This window comes from Ranitomeya variabilis, chromosome 5 (genome assembly GCF_051348905.1).
Source record: "Ranitomeya variabilis isolate aRanVar5 chromosome 5, aRanVar5.hap1, whole genome shotgun sequence".
Taxonomy (NCBI): Eukaryota; Metazoa; Chordata; class Amphibia; order Anura; family Dendrobatidae; genus Ranitomeya; species Ranitomeya variabilis.
The window spans coordinates 53,141,216-53,167,467 of NC_135236.1; the positions used below are offsets into that span (position 1 = coordinate 53,141,216).

General features: G+C 45.1%; 1 protein-coding gene across 4 annotated transcripts in view; it reads left to right on the plus strand.

Moving 5' to 3' along the window:
* The window catches only part of LOC143774425 (potassium channel subfamily T member 2-like), a 283,326-nt gene that overhangs the window by 139,447 nt on the left and 117,627 nt on the right, over positions 1-26,252 (plus strand). For all 4 annotated transcript variants that reach the window (XR_013215530.1, XM_077262007.1, XM_077262009.1 and 1 more), the window contains exon 9: positions 1,119-1,213. Coding sequence is in view for 3 of the 4 variants with exons in the window: in XM_077262007.1 (XP_077118122.1) it covers positions 1,119-1,213 (95 nt within the window). In the remaining variant the exon portion in view is untranslated. The remainder of the gene's footprint in view (positions 1-1,118; positions 1,214-26,252) is intronic.

Here is a 26,252-nt window from a genome sequence, read left to right on the forward strand (position 1 = left end):
CAGGACAACGACCCTAAACATTCTGGTTTAGATCAAAGCATATTCATGTGTGTGAAGGGCGCGATCATGGTCAGGCCTAAATCCCATCGAGAATCTTTGTCAAGACATGAAAATTGCTGATCACAGACGCCTCCATCTAACCTCACTGAGCATAGAGCGATTGTGGAAAGAAGTAGGAGCAGGCAAAAATGTCCCCTCTAGATGCGCTAAGCTGGTAGAGACAGACCCCAGAAGACTTCCAGGTGGTCCTACAAAATATTGTCTCTGGGGGCTGAATACAAATGGTATGAATACTTTTTCAAGGCCCTGTGTATTGTGAACATGCATGTGTCTATGTGTGTGGTTACTGCACTTTGGGGGGGGCTGAGAATTAAGGCAATTTATGAGCCTGAAGTCGTCCTTGTCTCTAAGGCAGGAGCGGCGGCTCCCACCACACGAGAAAGAAAAGCACCATGAATGAGAAGTGCAGAAATATCTTCTGCGCTTCCAGCTACGAAAGTACAAAATAATGAGCGTCTGCTGGATATCACCTCTGTAGCTGTGAAATCACCCCCCCGCCCGCCGCTCTCTCTCCCAGCGCCCGCTTCCAACTATGAATCTAAATCAGCTGCAAGGAGAAGTAATGACTGCGAGGGTCCGCACACACACTCATAATATTACTATTTATATCAGAAATGATAAAACTTACCCCTGTGTAAATCGCATCTTTTAATAAATGTCAAACAATACTGCAGCGTTAAAGGGATTCTCCTCTTAAAGGGGTGTTGAATTTTCAGCAAATAAATTCCCAATAGCATATGTGTAGCAAAGGAATGACAAATGTACTCTTCTGTAGTAATCATATTGCCCATGACGAGCTTGTGCTTATACCTAGCAGCCAATCTGGTAAAGCAGAGCTGCAGTATAAAGCATAGAGGAGCAGAGCAGCAGCTACAAGCCTGAGATCAAACGGGAACGGGAAGTGCAGCTAAACTGATGTGAATGAGCATAGCGGCGACCCAATGGCGTAGAGCTAAAAATCAGAAGAGAAGAAAACAGATGGGAGATAGGAAGACAGAAAAGGCACTCATCCTTCCCTCATCACTCAGTAATGGATATCTATTTCCTTTTTTTTTTAGAATGACTTGCATCGAGCAATCCAGAGGACGCACTCCGCCATGTTCAACCAAGTGTTCATCCTCATCTGTACTCTGGTCTGCCTCATGTTTACTTGGTACGTGCCCATGAAGTTCTATAAAAATCCCTCTGCCTGTTCCAATCTGCATTTTTATACAAAGAGGGCAGTATTATAGTAGTTATATTCTTGTACATAGGGAGCAGTATTATAGTAGTTATATTCTTGTACATAGAGGCAGTATTATAATAGTTATATTCTTGTACATAGGAGCAGTATTATAGTAGTTATATTCTTGTACATAGGGGCAGTATTATAGTAGTTATATTCTTGTACATAGGAGCAGTATTATAGTAGTTATATTCTTGTACATAGGAGGCAGTATTATAGTACTTATATTCTTGTACATAGGAGCAGTATTATAGTAGTTATATTCTTGTACATAGGGGCAGTATTATAGTAGTTATATTCTTGTACATAGGGAGCAGTATTATAGTAGTTATATTCTTGTACATAGGAGCAGTATTATAGTAGTTATATTCTTGTACATAGGGGCAGTATTATAGTAGTTATATTCTTGTACATAGGGGCAGTATTATAGTAGTTATATTCTTGTATATAGGGGCAGTATTATAGCAGTTATATTCTTGTATATAGGGGCAGTATTATAGTAGTTACATTCTTGTACATAGGGGGCAGTATTATAGTAGTTATATTCTTGTACATAGGGGGCAGTATTATAGTAGTTATATTCTTGTACATAGGGGGCAGTATTATAGTAGTTATATTCTTGTACATAGGGGCAGTATTATAGTAGTTATATTTTTGTACATAGGGGGCAGTATTATAGTAGTTATATTCTTGTACATAGGAGGCAGTATTATAGTAGTTATATTCCTGTACATAGGAGCAGTATTATAGTAGTTATATTCTTGTACATAGGGGGCAGTATTATAGTAGTTATATTCTTGTACATAGGAGCAGTATTATAGTAGTTATATTCTTGTACATAGGGGCAGTATTATAGTAGTTATATTCTTGTACATAGGGAGCAGTATTATAGTAGTTATATTATTGTACATAGGAGCAGTATTATAGTAGTTATATTCTTGTACATAGGGGCAGTATTATAGTAGTTATATTCTTGTACATAGGGGCAGTATTATAGTAGTTATATTCTTGTATATAGGGGCAGTATTATAGCAGTTATATTCTTGTATATAGGGGCAGTATTATAGTAGTTACATTCTTGTACATTGGGGGCAGCATTATAGTAGTTATATTCTTGTACATAGGGGGCAGTATTATAGTAGTTATATTCTTGTACATAGGGGGCAGTATTATAGTAGTTATATTCTTGTACATAGGGGGCAGTATTATAGTAGTTATATTCTTGTACATAGGGGCAGTATTATAGTAGTTATATTTTTGTACATAGGGGGCAGTATTATAGTAGTTATATTCTTGTACATAGGAGGCAGTATTATAGTCGTTATATTCCTGTACATAGGAGCAGTATTATAGTAGTTATATTCTTGTACATAGGGGGCAGTATTATAGTAGTTATATTCTTGTACACAGGGAGCAGTATTATAGTAGTTATATTCTTGTACATAGGGGCAGTATTATAGTAGTTATATTCTTGTACATAGGAGCAGTATTATAGTAGTTATATTCTTGTACATAGGGGCAGTAATATAGTAGTTATATTCTTGTATATAGGGGCAGTATATTCCTGTACTTAGGGGCAGTATTATAGTAGTTATATTCTTGTACATAGGAGCAGTATTATAGTAGTTATAATCTTGTACATAGGGGCAGTATTATAGTAGTTATATTCTTGTACATAGGGGCAGTATTATAGCAGTTATATTCTTGTACATAAGGGGCAGTATTATAGTAGTTATAATCTTGTACATAGGAGCAGTATTATAGTAGTTATAATCTTATACATAGGAGCAGTATTATAGTAGTTATAATCTTGTACATAGGGGCAGTATTATAGTAGATAATCTCATGTTTATATTGTATATAACGCCTCTCTAACATTAGTGGGTGAGACACTTGGAGCACTGAAGGTCCATGTTGCTGTGTTCATGTCACAGAGGCCATTTTTCATCAACACTGTACAATACTCTTACAGAAGTCACACTGACAGTCCTGACATGCCATTCCCACTGATCTTTATCCTATATCATGTACTTTCCATTAATTTTTCCCTGCAATCGTATAATTGCTTAGGATTGTATTTTCATGTAGTAATGTTCCTCTGTCAATCATTGTGACATGGCCCCCTGCCGTTGTCCGCCCCTTTTGCACTGGGCTACACCGCTCTGCATCCATTCACACAAGTAACAACAATGTATTTTTGGATTTGGAAGCTTAAAGGGAATCTATCACCCCGTTTTTTAAAGATTAGATAAAAATAGTGTGAAATAGGGGCAGAGCTGGGCTTTACATTAGTGCCTTTTTGGTGCCTTTACACCCCCGTTAGGCTGCCGAAATACCTTTGTGAAGTGGCCGTTTTGTCCTGTCACTCAAGTTGGTAAGGTCGGATGGGCGTGGTCACAGCGCTGTTTCTCCCCCAGATCAGGCTCATCATTACGTTGGTGGCGTAGTGGTGTGCGCATGTCCAAGGTCCCGAATTCTGCACAGGGGTGTGAAAATAGCAGCGATGTCCGTTATTTCATTGGTGGTCGGTGGGCGCGGCCATCTTGCTTTGGCCGCGCGTGCGCAGAAGCGGCGCTCTGCTGGCCGCGGCTTCAGGAAAATGGCCGCGGGCATCCGCGCGTGCGCAGATGGCTATCGCGGCGGCCATTTTCGTGAAGCCGAGATGCGAACTCTGCTTCACGAAAATGGCCGCCGCGATAGCCATCTGCGCACGCGCGGATGCCCGCGGCCATTTTCCTGAAGCCGCGGCCAGCAGAGCGCCGCTTCTGCGCACGCGCGGCCAAAGCAAGATGGCCGCGCCCACCGACCACCAATGAAATAACGGACATCGCTGCTATTTTCACACCCCTGTGCAGAATTCGGGACCTTGGACATGCGCACACCACTACGCCACCAACGTAATGATGAGCCTGATCTGGGGGAGAAACAGCGCTGTGACCACGCCCATCCGACCTGACCAACTTGAGTGACAGGAAAAAATGGCCACTTCACAAAGGTATTTCGGCAGCCTAACGGGGGTGTAAAAGAACCAAAAAGGCAGTAATGTAAAGCCCAGCTCTGCCCCTATTTCAAACTATTTTTATCTAATCTTTAAAAAACGGGGTGATAGGTTCCCTTTAACAAAATTTTCGGCTCATTCTACTTTTGATAAGCGGCACAGATGTCAATCACCTTCTCTGGATTTACCATTAATCCCCACCCCAGAGCGATGCTCAGTGTCAGGTCTTATTCATTTGTGTATTTTATTTATTTATACACTCGCTCAGCTATTCATTGCTCTATCATTACCTGTGGATATATGGAGTAGAAACTTTCTGTATTTTAATATATAATTCATTATTGTTTTTTGACCTTTTAACTATAATTCTGTCCTTAGAGTGGCACAATCAGTACTACTCTTATGTGAAGACTCTGGTGTGGGGTTGGATTTGTTTTCAGACATTAATTTTATATATATTGTATCCCTTGAACTATTTTTTCATTTTGTAAGATAGCACCTACTATATTCCCATATTTGTAATGTTTATTTTGCTTTTTCCTTTTTATGTTGCTGGGAAGTCACAGTATTTCTAGGGTAATAATTAGCTGTTAGTTTGTGTGTCACGATAATGTAAAAATGTCATAATGTGAGATTAGTTCCATAAAGTACCATGTCACAGACACACATACTGCAGTTCCGAACCCCCTTTCTTCACCTCTGCATTCGCTAATAACAAACAAACAAAGCCCTATGGCAGACACACTGTGCAACTTGATACCAATGTGTGAGCAGTTTATGGCTTTTAAACTGCAGACGACCAATCCGTAAAGCCACGCGTTCAAGGAATGTCTTTGTCTGGTGACTCAAAAAACGTAAATAGTACAAAAATGAGTGCATGTCATTACTCAGCTCACTCAGTGATGTCACGACAAGAGGGCATAGCTTTACCCCTGTTGAGTTGTGAGAGAGTTGGTCCAGGAAGCGGGCTAACAACAGCTCGGCAAAGCTGTGCTCATGCATCTGGATATATGGAAGCCCTTTCTCCTCCATAGCACAAGGCCAGTCACAAGCTGAAATGATCTGAACGCTATGTAAGTGTTTTTCAATTTTAATTCCTTTTTATTTTGTAATCTGTAATGTACACATGATGTTGTCTTCTTTATAATATCTTTTATACTTTGTAAACCCTGCCTACCTTTTTATGGAGTGAAAGATATAATTTACTGGCTTGTCTCTCTCTGCTCTATAAATGAACGGTCGCTTCCTCTGAAGTGAATTACGCTACTGATTTGGGTTGGCTCCGTACCCATTAACCCTTAGGAAATCGGAGTTGGTGGCAGCATACTTTGTTCTGTACAATTGGGAATCTTTGTAGCGACGGCGGCGTTGATAATTATTGTTCCTGCCTGTGTGGGAGTAGTTACATAGCCCTCGCTGCAGCGTGCCCAATAGCCAGTACATAGCAGGCAGCCTTTCTGGCGACTAATTACCCTCGGTGCAGAACCTAAACCGTGACATGGTGCTCATCCAGTGCATGCTCAGAATCCATGATTGGGCTGGAGCCTTGCAGAAGGCTTTCTTGTTAGCTTTAATTGTGCTCACTAATCTGTCTAATCTGTGCAGACTCACAAATGTACTATTTATGAAAAAACGAGATGATGGGAAAGGAACAGAAGTAATAATTGGATTTTCTGGCAACCCGCCATCATTATTACTGTGGAGAGATTAATCCGTCGTTTTCCACCTGCAATATTTATTGATAACGCTAATTACAGGGAAGGTGTCATTTCAGTAGTTCTTGGAGAGTGAGGTGATGTCATTGACAAAACTTAGTAGTACACTGTTTATTATATTGCATAGTTTTTTTAAGGTATTGCATATGGTATCACCAGTATCTAAGATTTTTCATTACTATTTGTCACTCATCTCATTACCCCACCAACTGTTTTTGCTCTCCCCCTTCACACCCACCTCCCTTACACTAATGTCCCCTATCACCCAAACCCCCTTACACTATTGTCCCCTATCATCCCAGCTTCTCTTACACTATTGTCCCCTATCACCACAACCTCCCTTACACTATTGTCCCTTACACTAAAGCCTATCAACCAAACCCCCCTTAGGGTACGTTCACACAGGACTTTTTTGCTGCTTTTTTTTGCTGCTTTTTTTATGCTAATTTTCAGCTGCTTATAGGTGCGTTTTTGGTGCGTTTTTTTGTGCGTTTTTTTCATGCGTTTTTTTGTGGTATATGGTGAATCAAACATGTTTGATAACTACACCAAAGACACTCAGTTAGTACTCAAGCACGCTCACATAACACGTTATCAGAGCACGTTCACATCACTAGTATTTACCTACTACCTGGTCATTTAATTTGTTAGAAAAGGACATATGTTAAGTTTTTTATTTACCAATCTCCCAGTGGAGCTTAGCATCGCCTTCATCCCAGCGGGGGAACAATTTACGGCAGATTACATGCCATGCATCTGCCTTTTTTTGACGATCACTGTAGTTTGGGCAAGCTACATCCCAAATTACAGGCATTGCTTCCACCTTGCAAAAATAAATGAAAAAGTAATTACCAAATGCAAGATGAAATGAAGCCAACATTCATGACAAGGAAGATACAAACATACACATGCAGAACACATGAACATGTACATAACAGCACATGAGCATCGCAAAGTGTACCATTGCAAACAATCGGATAGATAGATATATCACAAATTAAAAAAAATATTACCTCCATGATTAGTTGGGAAACATTAATGCTCATCCTCCTATACCAAGACATGGCTAACACCTCACTACCAGAAACTCCCTCACAATAGATCACAATCAGGACACCTCACAATGGCTCTTCACACCTCACAATGGCTCTTCACACCTCACTACCAGGAACTCCCTCACAATACATCACTATCAGGACACCTCACAATGGCTCTTCACACCTCACTACCAGGAACTCCCTCACAATAGATCACAATCAGGACACCTCACAATGGCTCTTCACACCTCACAATGGCTCTTCACACCTCACTACCAGGAACTCCCTCACAATAGATCACAATCAGGACACATCACAATGGCTCTTCACACCTCACAATGGCTCACAATGGCTCTTCACACCTCACTAACCACACCCCTAAGCTCTTGGCTGTGAGATCCCTTCCTGCTGGCCATGATTTTCTGCACAAAAAAAGCAGCAAATAATGCTACATGCGTTTTTTCAGCGTTTTTGCAGCGTTTTTTTCATCACCCATTCAAGTCAATGGGTGAAAAAACGCTGCAAAAACGCAGCAAAAACGCTGAAAGAAGTGACATGCCCTATGTCCAAAAAAAGCAGCAAAGCAGAAAAAACTGATCAAACAAAAAACCAACGTGTGTGCATGAGATTTCTGAAATCTCATAGGCTTTACTGGTACTGTAAAAAGCAGCTGAAAATTAGCATAAAAAAAAGCAGCAAAAAAAAGCAGCAAAAAAGTCCTGTGTGAACGTACCCTTAAGGTACCGTTACACTAAACGACTTACCAACGATCACGACCAGCGATACGACCTGGCCGTGATCGTTGGTAAGTCGTTGTGTGGTCGCTGGGGAGCTGTCACACAGACAGCTCTCTCCAGCGACCAACGATCAGGGGAACAACTTCGGCATCGTTGAAACTGTCTTCAACGATGCCGAAGTCCCCCTGCAGCACCCGGGTAACCAGGGTAAACATCGGGTTACTAAGTGCAGGGCCACGCTTAGTAACCCGATATTTACCCTGGTTACCATTGTAAAAGTTAAAAAAAAAACACTACATACGCACATTCCAAGGTCTGTCACGTCCCCCGCCGTCAGCTTCCCGCACTGACTGTGTCAGCGCCGGCCGTAAAGTACAGCACAGCGGTGACGTCACCGCTGTGCTCTGCTTTACGGCCGACGCTGACAGTCAGTGCGGGAAGCTGACGGCGCGGGACGTGACAGACCTCGGTGTTATGGTTCTCAATGGCAAGAGAACATAGCCCAGCATACATAGGAACTAGCTCTTGGAAGGATGGAAACTTAAACTGACCATGAACTAAACCTGCCGCACAACTAACAGTAGCCGGGTAGCGTAGCCTGCGTTTTATCCCTAGACGCCCAGCGCCGGCCGGAGGACTAACTAATCCTGGCAGAGGAAAATATAGTCCTGGCTCACCTCTAGAGAAATTTCCCCGAAAGGCAGACAGAGGCCCCCACATATATTGGCGGTGATTTAAGATGAAAATGACAAACGTAGTATGAAAATAGGTTTAGCAAAATCGAGGTCCGCTTACTAGATAGCAGGAAGACAGAAAGGGTACTTTCATGGTCAGCTGAAAACCCTATCAATACACCATCCTGAAATTACTTTAAGACTCTAGTATTAACTCATAACATCAGAGTGGCAATTTCAGATCACAAGAGCTTTCCAGACACAGAAACGAAACTGCAGCTGTGAACTGGAACAAAATGCAAAAAACAAACAAGGACAAAAGTCCGACTTAGCTGGAAGTTGTCTGGTAGCAGGAACATGCACAGAAAGGCTTCTGATTACAATGTTGACCGGCATGGAAGTGACAGAGGAGCAAGATTAAATAGCGACTCCCACATCCTGATGGGAACAGGTGAACAGAGGGGATGATGCACACAAGTTCAATTCCACCAGTGGCCACCGGGGGAGCCCAAAATCCAATTTCACAACAGTACCCCCCCCTCAAGGAGGGGGCACCGAACCCTCACCAGAACCACCAGGGCGATCAGGATGAGCCCTATGAAAGGCACGGACCAGATCGGAGGCATGAACATCAGAGGCAGTCACCCAAGAATTATCCTCCTGACCGTATCCCTTCCATTTGACCAGATACTGGAGTTTCCGTCTGGAAACACGGGAGTCCAAGATTTTTTCCACAACGTACTCCAACTCGCCCTCAACCAACACCGGAGCAGGAGGCTCAACGGAAGGCACAACCGGTACCTCATACCTGCGCAACAATGACCGATGAAAAACATTATGAATAGAAAAAGATGCAGGGAGGTCCAAACGGAAGGACACAGGGTTAAGAATCTCCAATATCTTGTACGGGCCGATGAACCGAGGCTTAAACTTAGGAGAAGAAACCCTCATAGGGACAAAACGAGAAGACAACCACACCAAGTCCCCGACACAAAGCCGAGGACCAACCCGACGCCGGCGGTTGGCAAAAAGCTGAGTCTTCTCCTGGGACAACTTCAAATTGTCCACCACCTGCCCCCAAATCTGATGCAACCTCTCCACCACAGCATCCACTCCAGGACAATCCGAAGATTCCACCTGACCGGAGGAAAATCGAGGATGAAACCCCGAATTACAGAAAAAAGGAGACACCAAGGTGGCAGAGCTGGCCCGATTATTGAGGGCAAACTCCGCTAAAGGCAAAAAAACAACCCAATCATCCTGATCTGCAGACACAAAACACCTCAAATATGTCTCCAAAGTCTGATTCGTCCGCTCGGTCTGGCCATTAGTCTGAGGATGGAAAGCAGACGAGAAAGACAAATCTATGCCCATCCTAGCACAGAATGCCCGCCAAAATCTAGACACGAATTGGGTTCCTCTGTCAGAAACGATATTCTCCGGAATACCATGCAAACGAACCACATTTTGAAAAAACAGAGGAACCAACTCGGAAGAAGAAGGCAACTTAGGCAGGGGAACCAAATGGACCATCTTAGAGAAACGGTCACACACCACCCAGATGACAGACATCTTCTGAGAAACAGGAAGATCCGAAATAAAATCCATCGAGATGTGCGTCCAAGGCCTCTTCGGGATAGGCAAGGGCAACAACAATCCACTAGCCCGAGAACAACAAGGCTTGGCCCGAGCACAAACGTCACAAGACTGCACAAAGCCTCGTACATCTCGTGACAGGGAAGGCCACCAGAAGGACCTTGCCACCAAATCCCTGGTACCAAAGATTCCAGGATGACCTGCCAACGCAGAAGAATGAACCTCAGAAATGACTTTACTGGTCCAATCATCAGGAACAAACAGTCTACCAGGTGGGCAACGATCAGGTCTATCCGCCTGAAAATCCTGCAAGGCCCGCCGCAGGTCTGGAGAAACGGCAGACAATATCACTCCATCCTTAAGGATACCTGTAGGTTCAGAATTACCAGGGGAGTCAGGCTCAAAACTCCTAGAAAGGGCATCAGCCTTAACATTCTTAGAACCCGGTAGGTATGACACCACAAAATTAAACCGAGAGAAAAACAACGACCAGCGCGCCTGTCTAGGATTCAGGCGTCTGGCGGACTCAAGATAAATTAAATTTTTGTGGTCGGTCAATACCACCACCTGATGTCTAGCCCCCTCAAGCCAATGACGCCACTCCTCAAAAGCCCACTTCATGGCCAAAAGCTCCCGATTCCCAATATCATAATTCCGCTCGGCGGGCGAAAATTTACGAGAAAAAAAAGCACAAGGTTTCATCACGGAGCAGTCGGAACTTCTTTGCGACAAAACCGCCCCAGCTCCGATTTCAGAAGCGTCGACCTCAACCTGAAAAGGAAGAGCAACATCAGGCTGACGCAACACAGGGGCGGAAGAAAAGCGGCGCTTAAGCTCCCGAAAGGCCTCCACAGCAGCAGGGGACCAATCAGCAACATCAGCACCCTTCTTAGTCAAATCAGTCAATGGTTTAACAACATCAGAAAAACCAGCAATAAATCGACGATAAAAGTTAGCAAAGCCCAAAAATTTCTGAAGACTCTTAAGAGAAGAGGGTTGCGTCCAATCACAAATAGCCCGAACCTTGACAGGATCCATCTCGATGGAAGACGGGGAAAAAATGTATCCCAAGAAGGAAATCTTTTGAACCCCAAAAACGCACTTAGAACCCTTCACACACAAGGAATTAGACCGCAAAACCTGAAAAACCCTCCTGACCTGCTGGACATGAGAGTCCCAGTCATCCGAAAAAATCAGAATATCATCCAGATACACGATCATAAATTTATCCAAATAATCACGGAAAATGTCATGCATAAAGGACTGAAAGACTGAAGGGGCATTTGAAAGGCCAAAAGGCATCACCAAATACTCAAAGTGGCCCTCGGGCGTATTAAATGCGGTTTTCCACTCATCCCCCTGCTTAATTCGCACCAAATTATACGCCCCACGGAGATCTATCTTAGAGAACCACTTGGCCCCCTTTATGCGAGCAAACAAATCAGTCAGCAGTGGCAACGGATATTGATATTTAACCGTGATTTTATTCAAAAGCCGATAATCAATACACGGCCTCAAAGAGCCATCTTTCTTAGACACAAAGAAAAAACCGGCTCCTAAGGGAGATGACGAAGGACGAATATGTCCCTTTTCCAAGGACTCCTTTATATATTCTCGCATAGCAGCATGTTCAGGCACAGACAGATGAAATAAACGACCCTTAGGGTATTTACTACCCGGAATCAAATCTATGGCACAATCGCACTCCCGGTGCGGAGGTAATGAACCAAGCTTAGGTTCTTCAAAAACGTCACGATAGTCAGACAAGAATTCAGGAATCTCAGAGGGAATAGATGACGAAATGGAAACCAAAGGTACGTCCCCATGCATCCCCTTACATCCCCAGCTTAACACAGACATAGCGTTCCAGTCGAGGACTGGGTTATGAGATTGCAGCCATGGCAATCCAAGCACCAACACATCATGTAGATTATACAGCACAAGAAAGCGAATAATCTCCTGATGATCTGGATTAATTCGCATAGTTACTTGTGTCCAGTATTGTGGTTTATTACTAGCCAATGGGGTGGAGTCAATCCCCTTCAGAGGTATAGGAGTTTCAAGAGGCTCTAAATCATACCCACAGCGTTTGGCAAAGGACCAATCCATAAGACTCAAAGCGGCGCCAGAGTCGACATAGGCATCCGCGGTAATAGATGATAAAGAACAAATCAGGGTCACAGATAGAATAAACTTAGACTGAAAAGTGCCAATTGAAACTGACTTATCAAGCTTCTTAGTACGCTTAGAGCATGCTGATATAACATGAGTTGAATCACCACAATAAAAGCACAACCCATTTTTTCGTCTAAAATTCTGCCGTTCGCTTCTGGACAGAATTCTATCACATTGCATATTCTCTGGCGTCTTCTCAGTAGACACCGCCAAATGGTGCACAGGTTTGCGCTCCCGCAGACGTCTATCGATCTGGATAGCCATTGTCATGGACTCATTCAGACCCGCAGGCACAGGGAACCCCACCATAACATCCTTAACGGCATCAGAGAGACCCTCTCTGAAATTCGCCGCCAGGGCGCACTCATTCCACTGAGTAAGCACAGACCATTTACGGAATTTTTGGCAGTATATTTCAACTTCATCTTGCCCCTGAGATAGGGACATCAAGGCTTTTTCCGCCTGAAGCTCTAAATGAGGTTCCTCATAAAGCAACCCCAAGGCCAGAAAAAACGCATCCACATTGAGCAACGCAGGATCCCCTGGAGCCAATGCAAAAGCCCAATCTTGAGGGTCGCCCCGGAGCAAGGAAATCACAATCCTGACCTGCTGAGCAGGATCTCCAGCAGAGCGAGATTTCAGGGACAAAAACAACTTGCAATTATTTTTGAAATTTTGAAAGCAAGATCTATTCCCCGAGAAAAATTCAGGCAAAGGAATTCTAGGTTCAGATATAGGAACATGAACAACTAAATCTTGTAAATTTTGAACTTTCGTGGTGAGATTATTCAAACCTGCAGCTAAACTCTGAATATCCATTTTAAACAGGTGAACACAGAGCCATTCCAGGATTAGAAGGAGAGAGAGAGAGGAAGGCTGCAATATAGGCAGACTAGCAAGTGATTCAATTGAAAGCACACTCAGAACTGAAGGAAAAAAAAAAAAAAAAAAATTTTTCAGCAGACTTCTTTTTTCTCTCCTTTCTCTGCCAATTAATTTAACCCTTTGTGGGCCGGTCAAACTGTTATGGTTCTCAATGGCAAGAGAAAATAGCCCAGCATACATAGGAACTAGCTCTTGGAAGGATGGAAACTTAAACTGACCATGAACTAAACCTGCCGCACAACTAACAGTAGCCGGGTAGCGTAGCCTGCGTTTTATCCCTAGACGCCCAGCGCCGGCCGGAGGACTAACTAATCCTGGCAGAGGAAAATATAGTCCTGGCTCACCTCTAGAGAAATTTCCCCGAAAGGCAGACAGAGGCCCCCACATATATTGGCGGTGATTTAAGATGAAAATGACAAACGTAGTATGAAAATAGGTTTAGCAAAATCGAGGTCCGCTTACTAGATAGCAGGAAGACAGAAAGGGTACTTTCATGGTCAGCTGAAAACCCTATCAATACACCATCCTGAAATTACTTTAAGACTCTAGTATTAACTCATAACATCAGAGTGGCAATTTCAGATCACAAGAGCTTTCCAGACACAGAAACGAAACTGCAGCTGTGAACTGGAACAAAATGCAAAAAACAAACAAGGACAAAAGTCCGACTTAGCTGGAAGTTGTCTGGTAGCAGGAACATGCACAGAAAGGCTTCTGATTACAATGTTGACCGGCATGGAAGTGACAGAGGAGCAAGATTAAATAGCGACTCCCACATCCTGATGGGAACAGGTGAACAGAGGGGATGATGCACACAAGTTCAATTCCACCAGTGGCCACCGGGGGAGCCCAAAATCCAATTTCACAACACCTCGGAATGTGAGTATGTAGTGTGTTTTTTTTTTTTAACTTTTACAATGTGAACACTTAGCTGGATCGGCGTCACACACGCCGATCCAGCGATGACAGCGGGTGATCAGCGACCAAAAAAAGGTCCTGATCATTCCCTACGACCAACGATCTCCCAGCAGGGGCCTGATCTTTGGTCGCTGTCACACATAACGAGATCGTTAGCGGGATCATTGCTACATCACCAAAAAGCGTGACGTTGCAACGATATCGTTAACGAAATCGTTATGTGTGAAGGTACTTTTACACTAATGTCCACTATCGCCCAAACCCCCTTACACTAATGTCCACTATCACCACAACCTCCTTTACACTAAAGTCTCCTATCACTCCAACCTCCCTTACTCTATTGTCCCCTATCACACCAACTTCCTTTACACTATTGTCCCCTATTACACCAACCTCCCTTACACTAATGTCCCCTATCATCCATTTCCCGTTCACTAATGTCCCCTATCACTCCAACCTCCCTAACACTATAGTCCACTTTTAACCCCAACTTCTCTTACACTAATGTCCCCTATCATTCATTCCCCTTACAGTAATGTCCCCTATCACTCCAACCTCCCTTACACTAATGTCCCCTATCATCCATTTCCCTTACACTAATGTCCCCTATCACTCCAACCTCCCTTAGGCCTCTTTCACATTTCCGTTTTTTGCCATCCGTCGCAATCCATTGTTTTGGCAAAAAAACGGATCCTGCAAATGTGCCTGCAGGTTCCGTTTTTTTGCCATACACATTTACTGACGACGGACTGCGACGAATGGGCCCACGTCGCATCTGTCGTGCAACGGATGCGTCGTGATTTTGCGGCCCGTTGTGATTAAAAAACGTTCAAGGGAACGTTTTTTCGTTCGTCGAATCCGCCATTTCCGACCGCTCCGCCCCCTCCTCCCTGGAATTCATAATGGGCAGCGGATGCGTCTGAAAACTGCATCCGCTGCCCACGTTGTGCACAATTTGCACAACATCCGTTGGTACGTCGGGCCAACGGTTTGCGACAGCCCCGTACCGACGGAAATGTGAAAGAGGCCTTACACTATTGTCCACTTTCACCCCAACCTCTCTTACACTAATGTCCCCCATCACCCTAATCTCACTTACACTAATGTCCCCTATCATCCCACCTCCCTAACACTAATGTCCCCTATCACCCCAACCTCCCTTACATAATGTCCTCTATCATCCACCTCCCTTACACTATTGTCCCCTATCACCTCAACCTCCCTTACACTAATGTCCCCTATAACCTCAACCTCCTTAACACTAATCTCTCCTATCACTCCAACCTCCCTTACACTATTGTCCACTTTCACCCCAACTTCTCTTACACTGATGTCCCCTATCACCCACCTCCCTTACACTATTGTCCCCTATCACCCACCTCCCTTTAACTTATGTCCCCTATCACCCACCTCCCTTACACTGATGTCCCCTATCACCCACCTCACTTACACTGATGTCCCCTATCACACCCACCTCCCTTACATTAATGTCCCCTATCACACCCACCTCCCTTACATTATTGTCCCTGTTATGATCCGGTGACTTTGGAGCCGCATGAACTTTCTCTGGAGTAGGTGGAAACTGTACTGACCGCAAAACCTGAACTAACACCGCAACTAGAAGTAGCCGTGGGGTGTGCCTAACAAACCCTAGACACCTCGACACAGCCGGAGGACTAAATACCCCTATAGATGGAAATAGGAATACTACCTTGCCTCAGAGCAGAACCCCAAAGGATAGGCAGCCCCCCACGAATATTGACTGTGAGTAGGAGAGGAAAGACACACGCAGGCAGAAAACAGGATTCAGCAAAAGAGGCCACTCTAGCTAAATAGGGAAAGATAGGACAGAATACTAAGCGATCAGTATTAAAACCCTTCCAAAAATATCCACAGCAGATAATACAAAAAGTTCCACAATCTAACTAAAGACATGGAATGTATATCTGCCACTCCAGAGAATCCAACAAGACTGAGAAAATACTGACACAATCTAAGCTGGACAAAAAACAATGAATAGCACAGAATTATTAAGCACACAGCATATGTGCCACAGAAACAAAACCAGACACTTATCTTTGCTGATTTGGCAGAAGGCAGAAGGAACCAAACCAGGACCAAAACCTCCCAACAACCATGGACAACTGGCAAGGACTAATGAATCCTGCACGCCTAAATACCCCAGTCAGAACTGCAATCAGCAGATACACCTGACCAGGACTGCAACCCAGGGACAACTGCATTACCACCTACAACCACCGGAGGGAGCCCAAAAGCAGAATTCACAACAGTTATCCCCCCTTGAGGAGGGGTCACCGAACCCTCACCAGAGCCCCCAGGCCAATCAGGACGAGCCAGATGAAAAGCATGAACCAAATCAGCAGCATGGACATCAGAGGCAAAAACCCAAGAATTATCCTCCTGGCCATAACCCTTCCATTTGACAAGATACTGAAGCCTCCGCCTCGAAAAACGAGAATCCAAAATCTGAGGATCAACAGAGGGAACAACGGGTACCACATATTTCCGCAATAAAGATCTATGGAAGACATTATAGATAGCAAAAGAGTCCGGAAGTGCCAATCGAAAAGACACCGGATTAATAATCCCAGAAATTCTATAAGGACCAATAAACCGAGGCTTAAACTTAGGAGAAGAAACCTTCATAGGAACATGACGGGAAGACAACCAGACCAGATCCCCAACCTGAAGCCGGGAACCAACACACCGACGACGGTTAGCAAAACGTTGAGCCTCCTCCTGAGACAACACCAAATTGTCCACCACATGAGCCCAAATCTGCTGCAACCTGTCAACCACAGAATCCACACCAGGACAGTCAGAAGGCTCAACCTGCCCAGAAGAAAAACGAGGATGAAAACCAAAATTACAAAAAAAAGGCGAAACCAAAGTAGCCGAACTAGCCCGATTATTAAGGGCAAACTCGGCCAATGGCAAAAAGGCCACCCAATCATCCTGATCAGCAGACACAAAGAATCTCAAATAAGTCTCCAAGGTCTGATTAGTTCGCTCGGTTTGGCCATTTGTCTGAGGATGAAATGCAGAGGAAAAAGATAAATCAATGCCCAGCCTAGCACAAAAGGCCCGCCAAAATCTAGAAACAAACTGGGAACCTCTGTCGGACACAATATTCTCCGGAATACCATGCAAACGAACCACATGCTGAAAAAACAACGAAACCAAATCTGAAGAGGAAGGCAATTTAGGCAAAGGCACCAAATGAACCATCTTAGAAAACCGGTCACAAACAACCCAGATAACCGACATCCTCTGGGAAACCGGATGATCAGAAATAAAATCCATAGAAATATGCGTCCAGGGCCTCTCAGGGACCGGCAGTGGCAAAAGCAACCCACTAGCACGGGAACAACAAGGTTTGGCCCGCGCACAAGTCGCACAGGACTGCACAAAAGAACGCACATCACGTGATAAAGAAGGCCACCAAAAGGACCTACCAACCAAGTCTCTGGTACCAAAAATACCAGGATGACCAGCCAACACAGAACCGTGAACCTCAGAAATCACTCTACTAGTCCATCTGTCAGGAACAAACAGTTTCCCCACTGGACAGCGATCAGGTCTGTCAGCCTGAAATTCCTGAAGAACCCATCGTAAATCAGGGGAAATAGCAGAAAGAACCACCCCTTCTTTCAGAATGCCGACCGGTTCAAGGACCTCAGGAGAATCAGGCAAAAAACTCCTAGAAAGGGCATCAGCCTTAATATTCTTAGAACCCGGAAGATACGAGACCACAAAATCAAAACGGGAAAAAAACAAGGACCATCGAGCCTGTCTAGGATTCAGCCGTTTGGCAGACTCGAGGTAAATCAAATTCTTATGATCGGTCAAGTCCACAATACAGTGCTTAGCTCCCTCAAGCCAATGTCGCCACTCCTCAAACGCCCACTTCATAGCCAACAACTCCTGATTGCCGACATCATAATTGCGTTCAGCAGGCGAAAATTTACGGGAAAAGAATGCACACGGTTTCATCAAGGAACCAACAGGATCCCTCTGGGCCAAAATGGCCCCTGCGCCAATCTCAGAAGCGTCAATCTCAACCTGAAACGGAAGAGAAACATCTGGTTGGCGCAACGTTTAAGCTCCTGAAAGGCAGAAACAGCCGCAGAGGACCAATTCGCCACATCAGCGCCTTTCTTCATCAAATCGGTCAAGGGTTTAACCACACTGGAAAAGTTAGCTATGAAATGGCGATAAAAATTTGCAAAACCCAAAAATTTCTGAAGACTCTTCACAGACGTGGGCTGAATCCAATCATGAATGGCCTGAACCTTAACCGGATCCATCTCAATAGATGAAGGAGAAAAAATAAAACCCAAAAAAGAAACCTTCTGCACCCCAAAGAGACACTTAGACCCCTTCACAAACAAAGCATTGTCACGAAGGATCTGAAATACCATCCTGACCTGTTCCACATGAGACTCCCAATCATCAGAAAAAATCAAAATATCGTCCAAATATACAATCAAGAATTTATCAATATAAGTCCGGAAGATATCATGCATGAAAGATTGAAAAACAGATGGAGCATTAGTGAGCCCGAACGGCATCACAAGGTATTCAAAATGGCCTTCGGGCGTATTGAACGCAGTTTTCCATTCATCACCCTGCTTAATACGAACAAGATTATACGCCCCCCGAAGGTCAATCTTCGTAAACCAACTAGCCCCCTTAATCCTAGCAAACAAGTCAGAAAGCAAAGGTAAAGGGTATTGAAACTTGACCGTGATCTTATTCAAGAGGCGATAATCAATACAGGGTCTCAAGGAACCATCCTTCTTAGCAACAAAAAAAAATCCCGCTCCCATCGGTGAAGAAGATGGCCGAATATGCCCTTTCTCCAAAGACTCCTTAACATAACTCCGCATAGCGGCATGTTCAGGCACAGACAGGTTGAAGGCCCTTAGGAAACTTACAGCCTGGAATCAAATCAATCGCACAATCACAGTCCCTGTGCGGTGGAAGAGAACTGGACTTGGGCTCATCGAATACATCCTGAAAATCAGACAAAAACTCTGGAATTTCGGAAGAGGAAGAAGAGTAGATGGACATTAAAGGAACATCATTATGAACCCCCTGACAACCCCAACTAGTCACAGACATAGACTTCCAATCCAACACAGGATTATGTACCTGTAACCGCGGAAAACCCAGCACGATGGCATCATGTAAATTATGCAATACCAGAAATCGACAATCTTCCTGATGGGCTGGCGCCATGCGCATGGTCACCTGTGTCCAAATCTGAGGCTTATTTTTAGCCAAAGGTGTAGCATCAATGCCCCTTAAAGGAATAAGGTTCTGCAAAGGCTGCAAGGGGAAACCACAACGCCTGGCAAACTCAAGGTCCATTAAGTTCAAAGCAGCGCCTGAACCCACAAACGCCAAGACAGAAAATGATGACAATGAGCAGATCAAGGACACCGATAACAGAAATTTAGGTTGTACAGTACTGATGGTAAATGAACTAGCGATCATCTTTGTCCACTTAGGGCAGACTGAAATGACATGAGAAGCGTCGCCACAATAATAACACAACCTATTCTGACGTCTGAGTCCTTGTCGTTCTGTCCTAGACAGAATCCTATCACACTGCATTGGCTCAGGACTCTGCTCTGAGGACAACGCCACAGCGCGCACAGTTCTGCGCTCCCGCAACCGCCGATCAATCTGAATGGTCAAAGACATAGAATCACTCAGACCGACAGGCGTGGGAAACCCCACCATAACATCTTTAACGGATTCAGAAAGACCCTTTCTGAAAATTGCGGCCAAAGCATCATCATTCCATTTAGTCAACTGTTATGATCCTTAGTGGTTGAGGATCACAAATAACTCCAGCTAAGTAACAAACATAGGACAAGCTCTAGGGAGGTGGCAAACTGGACTGACCGCAAATCTGAACCTATCCAAACACACTAGAAGTAGCCGGTGAACGTGCCTAAAAATCCTAGACGTCTCAAGCCAGCCTGAGGAACTAACTACCCCTAGAGAGAAAGAAAGACCTCTTGCCTCCAGAGAAATAATCCCCAAAGATATAGAAGCCCCCAACAGATAATAACGGTGAGGTAAGAAGAAGGCACATACACAGGGGTGAAAGCAGATTCAGCAAATGAGGCCCACTAATACTAGATAGCAGAAAATAGAAAAGGGAATCTATGCGGTCAGTAAAAAACCCTTACAAAATATCCACTCTGAGATTTCAAGAACCCCCACACCAACTAACGGTGTGGGGGGAGAACCTCAGTCCCCTAGAGCAACCAGCAAGCGAGGAAATCACATTTTAGCGAGCTGGACAAAAAACATAATGAACACTGATAATCAAAAAATGATCAAACAAAAACTTAGCTTGTCTTGGAGAGACTGGGAGCAAGGTAGACACAAGGAATCTGAAGAGCACTGAATACATTGATAGCAGGCAAGGAACTGAGTATCCAGGAGAGCTAAATAGGAAACCAACCAAGGATAACGAACCAGCTGATGCTGCAACCTGCAGAAAGACAACACTACACAGTACCGCTTGTGACCACTAGAGGGAGCCCAAAAATAGAGTTCACAACAGTACCCCCCCCTTGAGGAGGGGTCACCGAACCCTCATCAAGACCCCCAGGGCGATTAGGATGAGCCGCGTGGAAGGCACGAACCAAATCGGCCGCATGAACATCAGAGGCGACAACCCAGGAATTATCCTCCTGACCATAGCCCTTCCACTTAACCAAATACTGAAGCCTCCGTCTAGAGATACGAGAATCCAAAATCTTCTCCACCACGTACACCAATTCGCCCTCGACCAGCACCGGAGCAGGAGGCTCAACAGAAGGAACCACAGGTACCACATACCTCCGCAACAAAGACCTATGGAACACATTATGAATGGCAAACGATGCTGGGAGATCCAAACGAAAAGACACCGGGTTAAGGATTTCCAAGATCTTATAAGGACCGATGAAGCGAGGCTTGAATTTAGGAGAGGAGACCTTCATAGGAACATACCGAGAAGACAGCCACACCAAATCCCCAACACGAAGTCGGGGACCCACACCGCGGCGGCGGTTGGCAAAGCGCTGAGCCTTCTCCTGTGACAACCTCAAATTGTCCACCACATGGTTCCAAATCTGCTGCAACCTATCCACCACAGAATCCACCCCAGGACAGTCAGAAGACTCAACCTGACCCGAGGAAAAACGAGGATGGAAACCAGAATTGCAGAAAAAAAGTGAAACCAAAGTAGCAGAACTAGCCCGATTATTAAGGGCAAACTCGGCCAAAGGCAAAAAAGTCACCCAATCATCCTGATCAGCAGAAACAAAACATCTCAAATAAGTTTCCAACGTCTGATTAGTTCGCTCGGTTTGGCCATTAGTCTGAGGATGGAAGGCCGAAGAAAAAGACAAATCAATGCCCATCTTGGCACAAAAAGTCCGCCAAAACCTGGACACAAACTGGGATCCTCTATCAGACACAATATTTTCAGGAATGCCGTGCAAGCGAACCACATTCTGAAAAAATAGAGGAACCAAATCGGAGGAAGAAGGCAACTTAGGGAAGGGCACCAAATGGACCATCTTGGAAAAACGATCACACACCACCCAGATGACAGACATTTTCTGAGATACTGGAAGATCCGAAATAAAATCCATGGAAATGTGCGTCCAAGGCCTTTTCGGAACAGGCAAAGGCAAAAGCAAACCGCTGGCACGAGAACAGCAAGGCTTAGCCCGAGCACAAATCCCACAAGACTGCACAAAGGAACGCACATCCCGCGACAAGGAAGGCCACCAGAAGGACCTAGCCACCAAATCTCTGGTACCAAAAATCCCAGGATGACCCGCCAACACCGAAGAATGAACCTCGGAAATAACTCTGCTGGTCCATCAATCCGGGACAAACAGTCTCTCTGGTGGACAACGGTCAGGTCTATCCGCCTGAAACTTCTGCAGCACTCGTCGCAAATCTGGGGAAATGGCAGACAAAATCACTCCCTCTCTGAGAATACCAGCCGGCTCAGAAACTCCCAGAGAGTCAGGCACAAAACTCCTAGAAAGTGCATCAGCCTTCACGTTCTTCGAACCAGGCAGGTATGAGACCACGAAGTTGAAACGGGAGAAAAACAACGACCAACGAGCCTGTCTAGGATTCAGGCGCTTGGCAGATTCAAGGTAAATCAGATTTTTGTGATCAGTCAAGACCACCACACGATGTTTAGCTCCTTCGAGCCAATGTCGCCACTCCTCAAATGCCCACTTCATAGCCAACAGCTCCCGATTACCAACATCATAATTCCGCTCGGCAGGCGAAAACTTTCTTGAAAAGAAAGCACATGGCTTCATCACAGAGCCATCAGAGCTTCTCTGCGACAAGACAGCCCCTGCTCCAATCTCAGAAGCATCAACCTCGACCTGGAAGGGGAGAGAGACATCTGGCTGACATAAGACTGGAGCTGAAGAAAACCGGTGCTTCAGCTCCCGAAAGGCCTCCACGGCCGCAGGAGACCAATTAGTCACATCAGAACCCTTCTTAGTCAAATCCGTCAAAGGTTTAACCACGCTAGAAAAATTAGCGATGAAACGACGGTAAAAATTAGCAAAACCCAAGAAGTTCTGAAGACTCTTAACAGACGTGGGCTGAGTCCAGTCATGAATAGCCTGGACCTTGACTGGGTCCATCTCCACAGTAGAAGGAGAAAAAATAAAACCCAAAAAGGAGACCTTCTGTACTCCGAAGAGGCATTTTGAGCCCTTCACAAATAAAGCATTAGCACGCAGGATGTTGTGAACTGTGTTTCTGGGCTCCCTCTGGTGGTCACTAACGGTATTGTGTTAGGTATGTCTTGTTGCAGGCCTGAGCTCCAGCTGTGTCGTTAAGCAGCGGGTGTTTCCTATTTGAGTCTCCTCTGGACTCAGTCTCTTGCCTGGCATCGTTGTATCCAGACCTATTTGGTCTCCTCCGGATTCCTTTCAGTCTGCCTCATGCAAGAAAAGCTAAGTCTGTTTTGTACAATTTGGATCGTTTGCATTATTCAGTGTTTTTGTCCAGCTTGCTTTACATTTGATTTTTGACTCGCTGGAAGCTCTAGGGGGCTGATATTCTCCCTCCACACCGTCAGTCGGTGTGGGGGTTCTTGAATGTTCAGCGTGGATGTTTTGTAGGGTTTTCTGCTAACCGCATAGTCCACTATCTATTTTCTGCTATCTAGACTATTGGGCCTCACTTTGCTAAATCTAGTTCATCTCTACGCTTGTGTTTTCCTCTTGCCTCACCGTTATTATTTGTTGGGGGCTTTCTATATCTTTGGGGTTCAATTTCTCTGGAAGCAAGCGAGGTCTTATTTTTTCCCTCTAGGGGTAGTCAGTTCTCCGGCTGGATCGAGACGTCTAGAACCAACGTAGGCACGTTCACCGGCTACTTTTAGTTGTTTGTGTCAGGTTCAGGTATGCGGTTAGCCCAGTTTCCACCTCCCTAGAGCAGTATTTATATTTTTGCTATCTTGCCGGAATATCAGAGATCCTCTGCCATTGGGATCATAACAGAATGCCAGGCCAAAAGAAAATGTTTAATGCATCGCAGAAGCGGGATTAAAAAGAAGTTCTGAGTTTTTTGTTTTTTTTTTGCTGCAGTTTGCTTAGCTTCTTCCATCCCCTTTTTCTCTGAGTGGCTGAAACTCTGCTGCAGATATGAATGTCCAGACTTTGACTTCTAGTGTGGATCAGCTTGCTGCTAGGGTGCAAAGCATTCAGGATTTTGTTATCCATAGCCCTATGTCTGAACCAAAAATACCTATTCCTGAGCCGTTTTTTGGAGATAGATCTAAATTCCTGAATTTTAGGAATAATTGTAAATTGTTTCTGTCTCTGAAACCTAGTTCCTCTGGTGATTCCGCTCAGCAAGTTAAGATTGTTATTTCCTTCTTGCGCGGCGACCCTCAGGATTGGGCCTTCTCTCTGGCGCCAGGAGATCCTGCATTGGTGAATGTTGATGCGTTTTTTCTGGCACTTGGTTTGCTTTATGAGGAGCCTAATCTTGATAATCAGGCTGAAAAAATGTTGCTGGTTATCTCTCAGGGTCAGGACGAAGCTGAGGTATATTGCCAAAAATTTCGGAAATGGTCCGTGCTTATTCAATGGAATGAGTGTGCACTGGCCGCAAATTTCAGAAATGGTCTTTCTGAAGCCATTAAAGATGTGATGGTGGGGTTTCCTATCCCTACAGGTCTAAATGATTCAATGGCTCTAGCCATTCAAATTGATCGACGTTTGCGGGAGCGCAAATCTGATAATCCTTTGGCGGTGCTGTCTGAACGGTCACCTGATTCTATGCAATGTGACAGAATTCTGACCAGAGCCGAGCGACAAAATCATAGACGTCAAAATGGGTTGTGTTTCTACTGTGGTGATTCAACACATGTTATCTCAGCATGCTCTAAACGTTTAAAGAAAAAAGTTAATCCTGTCGCCATTGGTACTTTTCAGCCTAAGTTTATTTTGTCGGTGACTTTAATTTGTTCATTATCTTCTTACTCAGTTATGGCTTTTGTGGATTCTGGTGCTGCTTTAACCCCTTAACGACCGCCGATACGCCTTTTAACGGCGGCCGCTAAGGGTACTTAATCCACAGCGCCGTTAATTAACGGCGCTGTGGAAAAAGTGAATAGCGCCCCCCAGAGTCGGATTTTCTCTGGGGTCTCGGTTGCCGAGGGTAGCCGAGACCCCAGAGAACATGATTCGGGGGGTTTTTACCGACCCCCGAGTTGCGATCACCGGTAATTAACCGTTTACCGGCGGTCGCAACAAAAAAAAAAAAAAAGCGATTTGCCGTTTAATTTCTCTGTCCTCCGATGTGATCGCACATCGGAGGACAGAGAAATGTGGTCCCCGATGGCCCCCAATAGCCCCCCAATACTTACCTACCTCCCCCGGTGCTCCTCGTGTCTCCCCCTGGGCGCCGCCATCTTTTTTCCGGGAAAAAATGGCGGGCGCACGCGCAGTGCGCCCGCCGCCCGGCACCCGGAAGATCTTTGGGGTCTCGGCTGCCGGGGTTAGCCGAGACCCCAAAGAACATGATCGGGGTCGGTTTGCACCGACCCCTGCTTTGCGATCGCCGGTAATTAACAGTTTACCGGCGACCGCAAAAAAAAAAAAAAAAAAAAAAAAGCGATCAGTTATTTCTCTGTCCTCTGATGTGATCGCACATCAGAGGACAGAGAAATAGGGGGATTCGGGGACCCTATCATACTCACCCGGGGTCCCTGGGTCCTCTTCTGTCTTCTCCTGCCAGCCGGCTTTTTCATCATGGCGGGCGCATGCGCAGTGCGCCCGCCATCTGCTGCCATCTGCCGGCCGGCAGGAGAAGACAAGTTGGGGCTAAAATTAGGGTTAGGGTTAGGGTTAGGGTTAGAGTTAGGGTTAGGGTTAGGGTTAGGGTTAGAGTTAGAGTTAGGGTTAGGGTTAGAGTTAGGGTTAGGGTTAGGGTTAGGGTTAGGGTTAGAGTTAGGGTTAGAGTTAGGGTTAGGGTTAGAGTTAGGGTTAGGGTTAGAGTTAGAGTTAGGGTTAGGGTTAGAGTTAGAGTTAGGGTTAGGGTTAGAGTTAGGGTTAGAGTTAGGGTTAGGGTTAGGGTTAGGGTTAGAGTTAGGGTTAGGGTTAGGGTTAGAGTTAGGGTTAGAGTTAGGGTTAGGGTTAGGGTTAGAGTTAGGGTTAGGGTTAGAGTTAGAGTTAGAGTTAGGGTTAGGGTTAGAGTTAGAGTTAGGGTTAGGGTTAGGGTTAGAGTTAGGGTTAGGGTTAGGGTTAGAGTTAGGGTTAGGGTTAGAGTTAGGGTTAGAGTTAGGGTTAGGGTTAGGGTTAGAGTTAGGGTTAGGGTTAGGGTTAGGGTTAGGGTTAGAGTTAGGGTTAGGGTTAGGGTTGGGGCTAAATTTAGGGTTAGGGTTAGGGCTAGGTTTAGGGTTAGGCTACTTTCACACTAGCGTTTTTTGGCTTCCGTCGCAATGCGTCGTTGGAGAAAAAACGCATCCTGCAAAAGTGCTTGCAGGATGCGTTTTTTCTCCATTGGCTTGCATTAGCGACGCATTGCGACGGATTGCCACATGTCGCATCCGTCGTGCGACGGATGCGTCGTGCTTCGGCGGACCGTCGACACAAAAAAAACTACATGTAACTTTTTTGTGCGACGTGTCCGCCATTTCCGACCGCGCATGCGT